The following is a 15,449-nucleotide window of genomic DNA, read 5'->3' as shown; positions in this document are numbered from 1 at the left end:
GAAAAAGAAAGAGCCCCCCCCTAAAATATCTAATCATATCTGTGGTAACATGTACATGCTGATGATGCATAGATCTACACCCAGTTAAGGCAAATAACCTAGAACAGCACTCAGGTTTGTTTTTATAGCACTTCGAAGGCATCTCGTCCCACTTGGTGCCCTTGGCAAATCTTGCAGTAATTTCACAACACTATTATTATTACTGTTGGTGTTGTTGATGTTATTGTTGTTGTAATAAGTATGACAACAGCCCTTTTAACCAAGCAATAGCAATTAACATTTAATGTATATGTGTTATATACACACATACACATTATATCTATACCAGCAAGATAGCTAAATTTCTAGCTGATTATGGATTTCCCAGCTAGCCAGTGAAAAACCAGTGAATAATTTTATGATTGATAATAAAAATATGAGTAAATAATATACTTGTGGCTAAATTTGAAAGGGGGCCTCTTGCCTTGTCTAGGGGGAAAAATCCTCTCAAAACCAAATGCTCCCTCTACAAGCCCCTAAAGTCAAATATTTAAAATAAAACATATACTGTCAGCTTAACACAAAATGCACAGATCACTATCAAATGCCAAATACTTTAATTAATTGAACACTAAGGGTTAGCTTTCCTTTAAATGAAGAATTGAAGAGACTGCTATGTAGTGCAGGACTAGGCTTAATCCCTGCACTGTCAGAAAAAAGGAAGTAAACCTGCCCTCAAATGTACAATAGTGGTATTAAGGTCCAAGTTTTAAAGGAAAACTATATTCCCCTTCCCAAAGAAACAACGGTATATTTGTGCCTTTTCATAACTTAATGTATCAAAATAAATAAATAAAAGATGGTGCATGGAGTCGATGCAGCTTACGATATATATCATTGCACTGAAATATAGTACAGCTATGTTCTCTATGTGAAGGTATTGAACACAAACCCTTGATGATACCATCCCAGTGACAGTTTATTACCTTCTTTTTCTGAGAGTGTCCAGCAAATTGGCCCTAAACGTTTCCACTGGAATATGTCCCAGTAGTGAATTCATCCAGATGAAACTTCAGAATCAATCAGTGCTTAGCCATTCAGGGAATGTCGATTACATTTGACCCAGTCTTTCGATCAGAGGGGGAAAACTTACTCTGGGGTTTTCTTGCCTCAAGTTACCCTAATATAACAAGGCCTAATTGCTAAAGGTTTCAGCTTGCCTAAAGCTGTTAGTCTAGGCTGAACCAAATGCGCAATCAGTGCACGAGCAAGCGATAGCAGTTTGAGCAAGCAGTTTGACAAAAAATGAGATTTTCTCAATTGTACAGACATGTCTGAGGTCTTAAATTTGCTTTTGTATGTTTTGCACTGCAGCTACAAGGCTAACGTAATAGAATCTGTATAAACTGCATGTCAAAAGCTGTCTTGAGTTACTAAGTGAGCTCAAACAGACTTGTTTGACATGAATGGCACACTGTTCTCTATATAAATGCCCAGAGCTGACAGCACATGACTGAGGTGTCCTTGACCAAGACACCTAACCCCCAACTGCTCCCCGGGCGCTGCAGATTGGGCTGCCCACCGCTCCGGGCAAGTGTGCTCACTGCCCCCTAGTGTGTGTGTGTGTGCTCACTTGTGTGTATGTGGTGTTTCACTTCACGGGTGGGTTAAATGCGGAGGTGAAATTTCCCCGTTGTGGGACTGATAAGGGTCACTTAATCACTTAATCACAAACGCAAACCGAATAGCTGAAAACAACAATAGCAGCTATCTTTATCCAGTTTTATAGATATACAGTAAGTCATACAGTGTCAGAAACCACTTAAGCACATCTACTTGAGATTACTGTGTGTGTTTTTTAGCAACTTATCTCGGGTTAACGTTTCCATCAGCATTCCCTTTACTTATCTCAAGGCTGACATCTCTTACCCAATCCACCCAAAACAGTTTTAGAGTCAGAAACTTAGCAAGCTAAAGCTATCCCAGCATAACCCAGCATCCTGTAGGATGATGCTAGTGGTTTACAGTGCCGGGGAACACAGAGTAAAATATTCAAATGATACTAAACCTGAGTGTTATATTAAACTTGCTTGAATTAAAAATATAAGATACAAATATGATAAAGCATGACTTAAAGCCATGACCTATCTGAGAACTGTGTGGGGTAATGAGCAGCTTGATTGACAGCTCTCTGTTCAACACTCATACAGAACTATTAAGTATTAAGTGATACTTTTTTGATCCCACAAACGGGGAAGTTCCACCGCCGCATTTAACCCATCCGTGAAGTGAAACACCACATACACACTAGTGAACACACACACTAGGGGGCAGTGAGCACACTTGCCCGGAGCAGTGGGCAGCCCTATCCATGGCGCCCGGGTAGCATTTGGGGTTAGGTGTCTTGCTCAAGGACACCTCAGTCATGGACTGTCAGCCCTGGGGATCGAACCGGCAACCTTCTGGTTACAGGGCCAGATCCCTAACCTCCAGCCCACGACTGCCCCAAAAAACTAAAAGCATCATTCAGCTTTTACATGACCTTAACTGGACGTGTAATGGATGGACAGATTCATGAATAAATGTACACGCAAAGCAATGGACAAACAAACAGATGGATGGATGAAGCAACGTGTGATTGGAGGAACAGACGAATGAACAATGTTTGCCTGTGGATAAATAAAAGAAAGGGTGACTACAGCTACAAAAAGCAAGCTAGACCACCTGTCTAGGTGGTCTAGCGTGCCTTTTGTTATGCTGGGTTAGCTTTAGCTAAGTTTCTCTGGCTGGAACTGTTTTTTGTGGTCGGGGTGAGAGACGTCAGCCTTGTGATTGGTCAGGGAAATGCTTATGGAAGCCTCATCCAAGACTAAGGCCGTCCAGTTTACATCAAGAGGAGAGCAATATGGTGAAATCTATCAATCACTTATTGTTTCTTGCTATTGTATACAGATGATATACTCATTAACTGTTTGCCTGCAAAACAAGATTAACCTAATTAGAAAGGAAATAAAGATTTAGGTTCCCTGTGTCTTTAAGCTTTAATTAGCTGTTGGAGGCATTGACCCTGTAGTTGACCTTCTATGCAAAACAAAACACAGCACGTCTTGACTGGTTGACTGCATTTGATTCAGGGTGAAAATTGTAACCTTTCATTTCTGGCTGAATTACTGCTTTAACTTGTATCCCTGAGATGAAACACAACATGCAATGATCTTGATATTGTGGACATACATACTTTCTCCACAGAAATCGAGTTAGAGCGTGATTTGAGTTGAATCTAGACAACTGGTGGCGTCAGGGAAAGGCTGGAAATGGCAGATAAAACAAATTAAGTTTACTTAGGCTAGAAAGAAAAGTAGAAACTTTGTCGTTAGTAGCTCCAACAGCAGATGGACAGGTTATTATTAAGTAAAATAGCAAATGGAATTTTATGCAGGGCCACATATGCATAGAAGGATGTATGGTAGCTGTTCTATCTGGAATGATGTACAGATTAAACATGGGTGAGGATAATTGCAAAAACTATATGGGTCAGCTTTCATTTCCTGTAGTGCACATATTGATTCATTTAATGCCCCTAGGATCAATGAAAGAAACAGTGACATGCTACGGTCACAGGTCATGAATTGCCCCCACTATGCTGCGATTAATGCTTAGTCAGTTACAAGTTACATTATTCATACCATACAAACACAGCAAATCTGTTTTATTAAAGGGGTCATAGCATATTTTCTCCTCACTTTTCATAGAAAGAAATGTAGTATACAAAGTGTTATGAAAGTGTAAACATTCATTTTGAAATAAGAGCTGGAGTATAAAGTAATTAACAATAAAAGTTCATTTAACATTTCAAATTTCAAAACTCTACAGTCTACACAGTCAAAAATAGCCTGTTTAGAACTATTTTTTTCAGCAGTTTAGCCCCACCCATCACCCATTTACACTGAAGTTATAAGGAGTGTGTCAGCCCAGACTGCTTTCTGAATGCAGCACAACACAAAGGCAGTCAATCAGAACAGAGTTCATTAACATATATCAGTCTTAAAGGCACAGGAGGTGTCAGTGTGCATTTAAAAGGACAATACCTTCAAAGTTGTGCCCGTGTCCACTGTGGTGCTTGGATATGTGCGTTTCGTGCTAACGCGTTTCCGCCGTTTGCGCAGCACTACGTAGATCTGCACGTACACGAGCAGTGTGATGATGAAGGGCACATAGAAGGACACGACAGAGGAGTACACTACAAAAGCAGGGTTGGCAATTACACACAGGGCGTCATCACGGCTCTCTGCAAATTCAAGACAAAATGGGGAATCATCAGAAATGTTATTTCAACAGCCACTGCATGTCTTCAGCACTCTCAGAAACATGAAATAGTCAAGCTGATGCAAAGCCAACTTTAGGCTCTTGTGGTATAAAATACCTGTGTTGTTGAGTCCAAACAGCAGGGGGCATGATATGGCAAAAGACAGAATCCACACCACCGAGATCATGACCGTGACTCTCCTCTTGGAGCTGTAGCGTGTATTATACAGCATTGGCATGGCAACTGCTGTATACCTGCAGGGAGAGAGAGTGGACTATATCAGGAAAGAGGGGTGCTTTCAATGTTAACAGAACCTGTTTCCAAACCTCCACCTTTGTGAACCAACCTAAAATTCTAAAAACTACGTTTTAAAGTGTTATATACGTTCTCCGTATCCCTAGTTGACATATTCATCCTCCACTCACAGGTGTGTCCTTACGTAGGTACTGTTTTAAGGTTTAAAGAGCAACTACGAACAGCAGGTTACAGAGCAAGCTTTGTGGAGCATTAGCCAAGGTCCTGTTCAACCTGGTGAGAAATAGAGACTAGACACTGCTTATACCCAAATTTAGAGAGCATTAATCAATTATAAATGCCTTTTCTTTTGTATGCTTGTGAACTAAGATTGTAGATGCAGTTTTCTTGTCATGTCATTAAAATAACGTTAGCATGGCTGCAAATACGTCATCATTTACAACATTTTTAAACTAGAAAGTGCTGCAATAATTCTATTAATAACTTAGTAATAACTAAGAATAATAACGTAGTCTTTTTCATGTTCTATTGGATTAATACACAAATTCAGCAAGTAAAGTAAAGGAGACCCAAACATTGCAGAAAGCGTGTTTCAATTTCTTACAAAAATAAGTGGAACCCTTTTGTGTTACAGATAAAGCCATAAAACCTTCACAATATCAGGTTCAGCTCACATTTTGCAACATTAGTTTGATTGCCCTTAATGCAATTTTGTTCCAGCTGAACTGAAAAACATTTCACAGCCTATCTTGTTTGCTGTTTTTCTGGTCAATTCCAGTTTGTTTAGAATTGTCCAGTTTGTTTGTTCCACTGTCGCAGCTGCCAACTGAACAGCTTGCTTAGGAGCAACAACAGGTTCTGCTGTCTCTTACAGAAGTTATCTAATGTATCCTTTTTGTTTTTATATGTGTTAAAGTAGAAGTTTGTTATGGTTCACAATTAACAGGGGTCATTAAAACGAGTTGTTAGCAATCAGTGCTTAGCAGAATGATAGAAATAAATTAATGATGTGAACTTTTTGCCTGTATTATTTTAGATTTTTTCTTTATTCTGTTGTTTATATGTAGTGTTGTATATTCTTTATTCTCTGTCTCAGCTATAGTATAAATGTTGCCACATCAGTTTATAGACCCCTGACAGCTGTGAGTAGCAATGATGTATCAGCCACAGCTGAACTCACAAGATGCTATTGAATAAAGAAGTACATCACTGCATCCGGTCTCCTGACTCTCTTTGTTAGCGCAGGAAAATATTAACATCAATAAGAAAAGATATTCATACAAATAAAAATTCTTTGCTAAAAGAGACTAAACACTAAGGTTATGTATAAAACAAAGCATATAGAGTGAAGATATATAGATCATATGGAGAAGTATAGGGAGATATACAATAACTGAGATAATAAAATCGATCAGTAATAATGATCAGTAAAAACTAATTTATAGATACAGAGACAGACAGCAATTTCAGGGGGCCAAGCACTTGAATTAATTCATGGCTTTGGTCAATTGGGAATACTGCAATTTTCTGCAATTTTGGGTGAATGTGCCAGATATAACAACACTCAGGACACACTGAAAAGAGTGAGAATATGAGCCCCATTACTGAATTTCATCCAGCCATTTTTGCAGTCTGCATCATCTAGACTTGTCCAGGCTGCTTAGGCAAATATGAATATTTAAATATACATTGCGATGGATACAGCAGTACAGTTTAAAGCTCAGCAGAGCTAAAAGCTTCTACTATGGGACTAAATATTCTTGCACTTTCAAACAGCACTGATTAATTCAATATGCTGTATATTTTAACACAAATTAATGGGGCTCAGATTCTCACTCTTTTCAGTGTGTCCTGAGTGTTGTTATATCTGGCACATTCACCCAAAATTGCAGAAAATTGCAGTATTCCCAATTGACCAAAGCCATGAATTAATTCAAGTGCTTGGCACCCTGAAATTGCTGTCTGTCTCTGTATCTATAAATTTGTTTTTATTGATCATTATTACTGATTGATTTTCTTATCTCAGTTATTGTATTTTTTATATCTCCCTGTACTTCTCCATATGATCTATATATCTTCACTCTATATGCTTTGTTTTATACCTCAATAAGATGTTATTTACTTTACTTAAATTTACTTACTTTTTTTTTTTGATCTATTATTTATTTATTTTCATTATTTTCCACCTATAAGCAATAACATACATTACAGTATAAAATCAAGAATGGGGTGATTGTGTACACCTCCCACGAACTCCCAACCCCCCTCCCCAAGGCACCCTTCTCCAGTAGCCAGTTGAATCAAAAACAATGTTACATTAAAAACAGTGATCAGAGATAAGATTAGACAAGTTCAAAGCAGTGTTGTAAACATGTCAGCAGCATTCTCCCAAGCCATTAGTGTCTTTTCCTTAGCGCCATGAATGCAGGCAGTTGAAAGTTCCAGGTTGACAACGTCAATACAGGAAAGAATCCATTTTCTCCGGTTCAGGGATTGTGGGGGTTGCCAATGCAAAGCCAGTAATTTTTTGGCTGCAGTTGTGCCAGCCATCCAGACTTTCTTTTCTGTGCTATTTAGATTACAACAGGAGTCATCATTCAGAAGAAAAAGTTGAGGTGACATTGGGATTGTGGTCCCCAAAATTTCTGACAATGTAGAAGAGACTTTTGTCCAAAATTTGTACACCTTGGGGCATTCCCAGAACATGTGCAAAAAGGTACCATACGCACCATAAGAACAAAATGTACACAAAGGAGAAGGGATAAGGTGCATAAAATAACGCTTACAAGGAGTCAAACAGTATTTAAACACAAAATGATAATGGATTAATTGATGATTTGGATTTTTTGAGGAAGGAATCAATTTGATCATCAAAAATTTACTTACTTTAATAAGATGTATGTTATTTACTCAATTATGTTAGTTTAACTTATTTATCTTTGCAGGCCATCGTGTGGGGGTTAAACCTTAATGTGCTTCAGCCAGAAATGTAATATGCTCTGCATGTGACATTTCACATGTTGGTTTATTCCACTTAAAAATAAATGCAAAAGGCACATTCCTCTTGAAGCTTATTTATGAAACTCTCTCCAAATGACTAGACCAACTGCTCTTTATTCTGCATTAATGCTGAGCCTCTGAAGATAATTAGAGTGATTATGACAGAGATACTTACCTATCAATACTAATGGCACAAAGATTAAGGATGCTTGCTGTGCACATCATCACATCAAGGGTGACAAAGATGTCACAGTGAATTGTGCTAAATCTCCATTCTCCCACCACCTGTGGAGAAACAAAATGACCCATATAAGCCTTTTCAACCGCAAAAATAACATCCAGGGCCATAGTTTACCCTTCAGGTGTCATAGTATTTTGATGAACTTAGTACCAGCCTGTGTAATAAAATGCACAATGCATACTTGCTATAGTATATTGGGTCAATTTGACTCTCATTACTATATGAAGGAATACAGAGAATTATGTTCTTTTCCCTACTGAAACTGTTCAATCGAACGCCAATGATTTCTGTCGAGATGCTGAACACAGCAGACTGACTTCACACCCAATAAGTCTGAGACTGTTTGGCTTTGCTGCTCTTGTGTACCATAAACTTAGCAGAAAACTAATCTAGCTTAGGTCAATCTCATCCCCATTTCCTGTCTCCTGAGCAGCCTGACAGCGCTCTCTCCGCAGCAGCTTCTGATTAATGTGTGTCCTCAGGCAGGCTGAGGGGCTCAGATCCCTGCTTGATGGGCCTGCATACCCGCCTCTGGACTTTGCTTCTCAACCATTGATTAAAGAATTATCTGACACCTCTAATGAAAGTGGCTGCGGGTTGTCAAGATCAGTTCATCAACAGGTTTTTTTAACTCTGCTGTAATGAGGCCCACTACTGGTGTAAGAATAAGATGCTGCTTCTGATTTAAAAGAAGTATTTTTGGCTAAAAATTATAAGAAGATCTGAAGAAGATCCTATCAAATGATTGAGGCAGAGGTATTAGGTGGTAGTGCTGAGATATGGCTGGTTTCATCACAATCATGAAATTTCGAGGGGTGGGGGGGCAGGGGGTTCCAATTTTCTCCCCAGTTTGGTCATGTCTAATTCCACTCAGTAGTTAGAAATATGGGTTGACTGTGTTCACTTTGATGAATAAGGGTCAATGTGTGATTTAGTAAGATCTGTATTAAAACTCAAGATTTAACCATATAAGGTTCCTGGGCTCTTTTGCTCAGAAGAAACATTGAAAGTCTGCTTTGTCCTTCCATCTAATCTTACTGATGTCTAGCAGAAACTACTGACTGCAGTGTGGAGCGAGGAGGCGGATGCATATGCAGAGATAAGCGACTTTTATTATGGGCAAATCCAGGGTCGTGGTCGATACAGTCCAGGGTCATAGAGCCAGTGCGAACAGATCGGGGTGCAGACATGATAAACACAGAAACACCGAACAAACACGATCAAACAGTACCAAGACCAGCGAATACCAAGGGCAAACACGGGGCTTATAAAACACAGGGATAACGAGGGACAGGCGGAAAACAGGTGGCATCAATCAGGGGCGGAGTCACAAAACAAGGGGCCGGCCTAGGAAACCAAAACAAAGAAAGCACATGGACTAGACCAAAACAAAACACGAAGACATGGACAGGACCGGGAGGGGCCAATCGTGACACTGACAATGCAAGGAGATCCGTTTTCATGTTTTATTTATTGCAACATGAAGGAATAACTGTGAAAGCTAAAAACTGTGGATCAGCTCAAATAATTGAGTTGATAATTGTGACAGGCCTTCATGTGGCATGATAGAAAAGTACTGTAAAGGCACTCCACAAAAACAAATCTGAAATACTGTGACCGCTTTGACCAATTTCAGTAATCATCCATAGTCCAGTGTAATTCAGTTATTTTCAGAACCATTGTACGACTGCTGAAGCACATTTGCATAAAATTAGATTAAAAAGTCATGTGTTATCAGGACACGTCCATGTTATACTTGAAAAGCATTTAAAATCATTTCACAACCATCAATCAGAAAGTGCTCAGTAGCTCTGTGTTGCTATTCTACTTTGCTTTTTCATAAATGGGTCTGCTGCCACAATCAAGCAAAGCTTTGTTGCCCTGGCACTGCCAGCCGGGCAAGGAAAATTAAAACTGTACATATATCGCCTTTTCTGAACTGCACGCTGTGATAAATATACAGTTATCACAGGTCACTTGTGGGTTAGAATGCCATAGTCACTAAAGAAAGCCATTTCTTCTTGCTGCATTAATAAATGTGGAAGGGCACAATCTAATTCAAGTCATTTTTCAGCTTTGCTCTGTTGTGTCTTTTGTGGATCTGTGATCTGCTGAGCAAAACGAAGCATAAAATCTTATTTGTATCATGATTCAAACTACTTGCTGAAAATGAAATCACTCAGCCTGAATCATTAAAAAGTTCACAATAGCTGTCGCAGAACTGGAGGTAATATCTTAAATATCATGCAACATCTTATCATTCTAAAGCATTCTCCACAGTGCAGTTTGATTTGCACTGTCACAGCAGCGTTTGGGCAGGGGCCCTAATGTGAAGGCACCTGGCTTATGGATTTGATGGGTAATTTGATCACAAATCAGAAAGGCTCAGTGCCATACACAAGGGAGGCTTCTCCTCTGCAGCTCGTGGTCCAAAATAAACACTGTAAGCTGAAGAATGGCTAAGGATGGATATCTCACAGAAGCTCTCTCAACCACAAATAGCTACTAGTCTACTGCTCACTGAAAGCTGAGTAAGTTCAGTGTAAGATAAGTAGAAGAAATGCTGCTTTGAATCTGTACAGAATATGGCAGAGCAACACGGAATCACTATAATTCAGCTTTTCTACGTTCTTGGCTGCTTTCTGTATTCCAGTAGTATGACAGTTCATCTGGCCAGCCATGTGATTAAAAAGGAAGCAGTTATACGAGACTGAAAAATTATATAGCACAGCTCTGCTTACCCTTAATAGACTATTGACTGAGGCTTTGTTCATAATTTTTTTGTCATCTACAAAGCAGCACCATGCAAAATGAAAAAATATGTAATCTCATAAAAAGAATCTGTACTTGAAAAGCCTTCATTTTCCACCTGTGAAAAACTGTCTGCATCTCGGCATTGTCAATGTGTCAGGCCTATTATACGCATCAAGACTGCAGTAAAATCAATGTTAGAGATTAGGGGGTATGAATATCAAGGTTATTATTAGGTCATAAATGCTTTTAAAATAATTAATAATGAGTTTATATAATAATAATGATGTAACACATTAATAAAAGGTGAGCTATTATAACTGATGCATATGAATATGTGGCAAAGCTGACACCTTATTACTGACTGATGAAGAGGACAAAGTAAGATCAGTAAAAATCAAATATGAGGTTTAAAATGAATGCGCATTAGGCAAACAGCAGCTCACTGCCCTTTTTATTTATAAATTGTAGCTTATTGACCTAATTAATAACTATCACTAAAGTCATTTTAGATCATTTATGAATTGCTTTTGCCCGATTTTCTCCCCAATTTAGTCGTCTCCAATTCCACCCGCTAGTATGGACTACCCCAATCACACGATGCCACCAATGCTAGGAGGGTGAAGGCAGCACAGGCTTCCTGCTGTGAAACCAGCCACCACTTCTTTTCGAACTGCCTCTCACGCAACGTCACGGGACAGCCGAACGCGCTCAGAGGAAAGCGCCAACCACCAGATCTGTTACGTCAGCTAACTGGGGCAGTCGTGGAGGTTAGGGAACTGACCCTGTGACCGGAAGGTTGCCGGTTCGATCCCCAGCACCGACAGTCCATGACTGAGGTGTCCTTGAGCAAGACACCTAACCCCCAGTTGCTCCCCGGGCACTGTGGATAGGGCTGCCCACCGTTCCGGGCAAGTGTGCTCACTGCCCTCTAGTGTGTGTGTATTCACTAGTGTGTATGTGGTGTTTCACTTCACGGATGGGTTAAATGCGGAGGTGGAATTTCCCGGTTGTGGGGTTAAAAAAGTATCACTTAACAGACGCCTGCACTGACTAGTATCGCATTGTGTGATGGGGGGAGAAGAGCCATCCTACCCACCCAGAGAGAGCGAGGCCAATTGTGCTCTCTTGGACTCCCAGCTACAGACGGCTGCAGCATCACCAGAGATTGAACTCGCCCTCTCCTGATGATACGCTTAGATGGTTGCGCCACCCGGGAGCCCCTAAAGGTAGTCTTATTTTAAAGAGGCACTGATTAGAGATACCAGTCTCAGACCTTAGAGCAATTCAGTTGCACTTTTTTAATGAAATGCGTCATGATATCTCACAATTTTAAGAGCAGATTAAATATTAGACATTAGTGTGTTTAAGAATGATCTTGAAAAATACTTTGTAAACACACATGATGAAGCAACTACTTACACAGCAGTATGTACATTTTACATGATGTATGTGAAAGTTTGAACACACTGGCCAAATTACAAGTTGATTTATACGTGCAAATAAGTGAACGCTACGGCAAATTTCCTTTTACTTCCTGACTTTAACATATCAGGTTAAATAAGGCATGAAACATAAAATGTGCAATAGCTTTTGCAGGCCTACTTTCTGTATACGTGCACTTTGTAGTTCTACAATTAGTCCATCTGTTTCACTGTGTACTCTGTTAGCCCACTTTTACCCTGTTCTTCAATGGTCAGAACCCTCTCAAGACCACCACTGAGCGGTGGATCATTCTGAGCACTGCAGTGACTCTGATGGGGTGGTGGCAGTATAAGTGGAGTTTTTAAACACTGTGTCCACTCACTGTCCACTCTATTAAACACTCCTACGTTTTGGTCCACCTTGTAGATGTAAAGTCAGAGATGATAACTCATCTGCTGCTGCACAGTTTACGTTGGTCATCCTCTAGTCCTTCATCAGTGGTCACAACAATCGGTAATTGTAGAGCTACAAAGTGCACCTATATGGCAAGCGGAGCTGATAAAATGAACAGTGAGTGTAGATACATGTGTACCTAAGTGGCCTAAGTGGCCAGTGAGTGTAGACAATAAAAACAATACACCAAACTATTTTTTTTTATTTGAAAATTTTACTTTTAAAACAATAGTTTTTACATTACTAAATTTCTCCCGATGTACACTGCTCAAAAAAATAAAGGGAACACTGAAATAACACATCCTAGATCTGAATGAATGAAATATTCTCATTGAATACTTTGTTCTGTACAAAGTTGAATGTCCTGACAACAAAATCACACACAAATCATCAATGGAAATCAAATTTATTAACCAGTGGAGGCCTGGATTTGGAGTCACACACAAAATTAAAGTGGAAAAACACACGACAGGCTGATCCAACTTTGATGTGATGTCCTTAAAACAAGTCAAAATGAGGCTCAGTATTGTGTGTGGCCTCCACGTGCCTGTATGACCTCCCTACAACGCCTGGGCATGCTCCTGATGAGGTGGTGGATGGTCTCCTGAGGGATCTCCTCCCAGACCTGGACTAAAGCATCCGCCAACTCCTGGACAGTCTGTGGTGCAACATGGCGTTGGTGGATGGAGCGAGACATGATGTCCCAGATGTGCTCAATCGGATTCAGGTCTGGGGAATGGGCGGGCCGGTCCATAGCTTCAATGCCTTCATCTTGCAGGAACTGCTGACACACTCCAGCCACATGAGGTCTAGCCAACCCAGGGCCAACCGCACCAGCATATGTTCTTACAAGGGGTCTGAGGATCTCATCTCGGTACCTAATGGCAGTCAGGCCCTCCAAAGAAATGCCACCCCACACCATTACTGACCCACTGCCAAACCGGTCATGCTGAAGGATGTTGCAGGCAGCAGATCGCTCTCCACGGCGTCTCCAGACTCTGTCACGTCTGTCACATGCTCAGTGTGAACGTGCTTTCATCTGTGAAGAGCACAGGGCGCCAGTGGTGACTTTGCCAATCCTGGTGTTCTCTGGCAAATGCCAAGTGTCCTGCACGGTGTTGGGCTGTGAGCAGAACCCCCATCTGTGGACGTCGGGCCCTCATACCATCCTCATGGACTCAGTTTCTAACCGTTTGTGCAGACACATGCACATTTGTGGCCTGCTGGAGGTCATTTTGCAGGGCTCTGGCAGTGCTCCTCCTGTTCCTCCTTGCACAAAGGCGGAGGTAGCGGTCCTGCTGCTGGGTTGTTGCCCTCCTACGGCCTTCCACGTCTCCTGGTGTACTGGCCTGTCTCCTGGTAGTGCCTCCAGCCTCTGGACACTATGCTGACAGACACAGCAAACCTTCTTGCCACAGCTCGCATTGATGTTCCATCCTGGATGAGCTGCACTACCTGAGACACTTGTGTGGGTTGTAGAGTCCGTCTCCTGCTACCATGAGTGTGAAAGCACCACCAACATTCAAAAGTGACCAAAACATCAGCCAGAAAGCAGAAAAGTACTGAGAAGTGGTCTGTGGTCCCCACCTGCAGAACCACTCCTTTATTGAGTGTGTTTTTCTAATCGCCAATGATTTCCACCTGTTGTCTGTTCCATTTGCACAACAGCTGTGAAATTGATTGTCAATCAGTGTTGCTTCCTAAGTGGACAGTTTGATTTCACAGAAGTTTGATTTACTTGGAGTTATATTGTGTTGTTTAAGTGTTCCCTTTATTTTTTTGAGCAGTGTATTTTCACCCCCATATTATATATTATAATTTTTTTAAAAACTTACCTCAAGATATACCACCCATGGCATCACCAGCGTGGCCACCAGCAGGTCAGCCACAGCCAAGCTGACGATCAGGTAGTTGGTGGTGGTCTGCAGGGCTTTCTCTCTGGACACAGCCATGCACACAAGCACATTGCCGAAGACGATGACGAAGATGAGTAGAGTGAGGAGCATGGCGTAGTAATTGTACTGGTGCCTCCTGTCACCGTCTGTAACGTTGGAAATGTGGAAGCCATTTTCCAAGAAGCTCTCATTGTAGGCATTCTCTCTGAAGGCTTCCATCAGCTAAGAGGAACCAAGGCCGAGAAGAGGCCCTAAAAGCACAGACAGAAGAATGTTATCATATGACACCAAGCAATATGTTCAATTTACCATACCAAAAATAATGGTTCTTTGCAACAATGTTACAGGAAAGCCATTTTTTTTTCAATTTCAGTAACTAAGATATGAGTTAGAAGAACCTTTTTAAAGCTAATCAATGCTCAGCATGAGGTTCTATACCATGTGCCCAACCAAGAACCATTTAGGAACTTTTATCTTCTAGCATGTTTACACTCCATCAGGTGCACCATTATTGTTTTTTTTGTTTTTGCTTTTATTGCCCTTATTAGTCCCACAACCGGGGAAATTTCACCTCCGCATTTAACCCATCCGTGAAGTGAAACACCACATACACACTAGTGAGCACACACACTAGAGGGCAGTAAGCACACTTGCCCGGAGCGGTGGGCAGCCCTATGCACAGTGCCCGGGGAGCAATTGGGGGTTAGGTGTCTTGCTCAAGGACACCTCAGTCATGTGCTGTCGGCTCTGGGGATCGAACCGGCGACCTTCCAGCCATGAGGCTGGTTCCCTAACCTCCAGCCCACGACTGCCCCCTTTATATTAAATATAAAGATTCTTAAATTATTTGGGGATTTAATGTACATACAGTTCTAGGAAAAAGAATTAGTACATATAGATCCTTTACATTATGTGAAGACTCTTTAAGCTTCAAAGTGCCCATATAATTAATAAACAGCTGAATTATTTTCTCTTTTTAAAATGAAGCTAGATAATTAGGCAATAAATTACATAAAAATTGTTTCAACAATTTCAAAACACACTGACATATAATCACAATTATTGCTAAAGTTATAAGGAGTGTTTCAGCCAGGACTGCTTTGTGAGTGAGACATAATCTTAATGGCACAGTAACAAATACAGT

The 15,449-nt window shown here is 40.7% G+C and overlaps 1 protein-coding gene across 2 annotated transcripts in view; it reads right to left on the bottom strand.

The window, feature by feature from the left end:
* drd2a (dopamine receptor D2a) overlaps window positions 1-15,449 on the bottom strand; it is a 42,675-nt gene that overhangs the window by 15,461 nt on the left and 11,765 nt on the right. For both annotated transcript variants that reach the window (XM_017713055.2, XM_017713054.2), the window contains exons 2-5: window positions 14,246-14,556; window positions 7,716-7,825; window positions 4,403-4,539; window positions 4,068-4,267 (exon numbers count right to left, since the gene is read on the bottom strand). In XM_017713055.2, the coding sequence (XP_017568544.1) occupies window positions 4,068-4,267; window positions 4,403-4,539; window positions 7,716-7,825; window positions 14,246-14,524 (726 nt within the window). In that variant the 5' untranslated portion in view covers window positions 14,525-14,556. The remainder of the gene's footprint in view (window positions 1-4,067; window positions 4,268-4,402; window positions 4,540-7,715; window positions 7,826-14,245; window positions 14,557-15,449) is intronic.

The sequence above is a fragment of the Pygocentrus nattereri genome, chromosome 17, assembly GCF_015220715.1.
Source record: "Pygocentrus nattereri isolate fPygNat1 chromosome 17, fPygNat1.pri, whole genome shotgun sequence".
In the NCBI taxonomy this organism is placed as follows: Eukaryota; Metazoa; Chordata; class Actinopteri; order Characiformes; family Serrasalmidae; genus Pygocentrus; species Pygocentrus nattereri.
The sequence above is the reverse complement of the archived record's forward strand: the minus strand, read 5'-3'. Positions and strand labels throughout refer to the sequence as shown.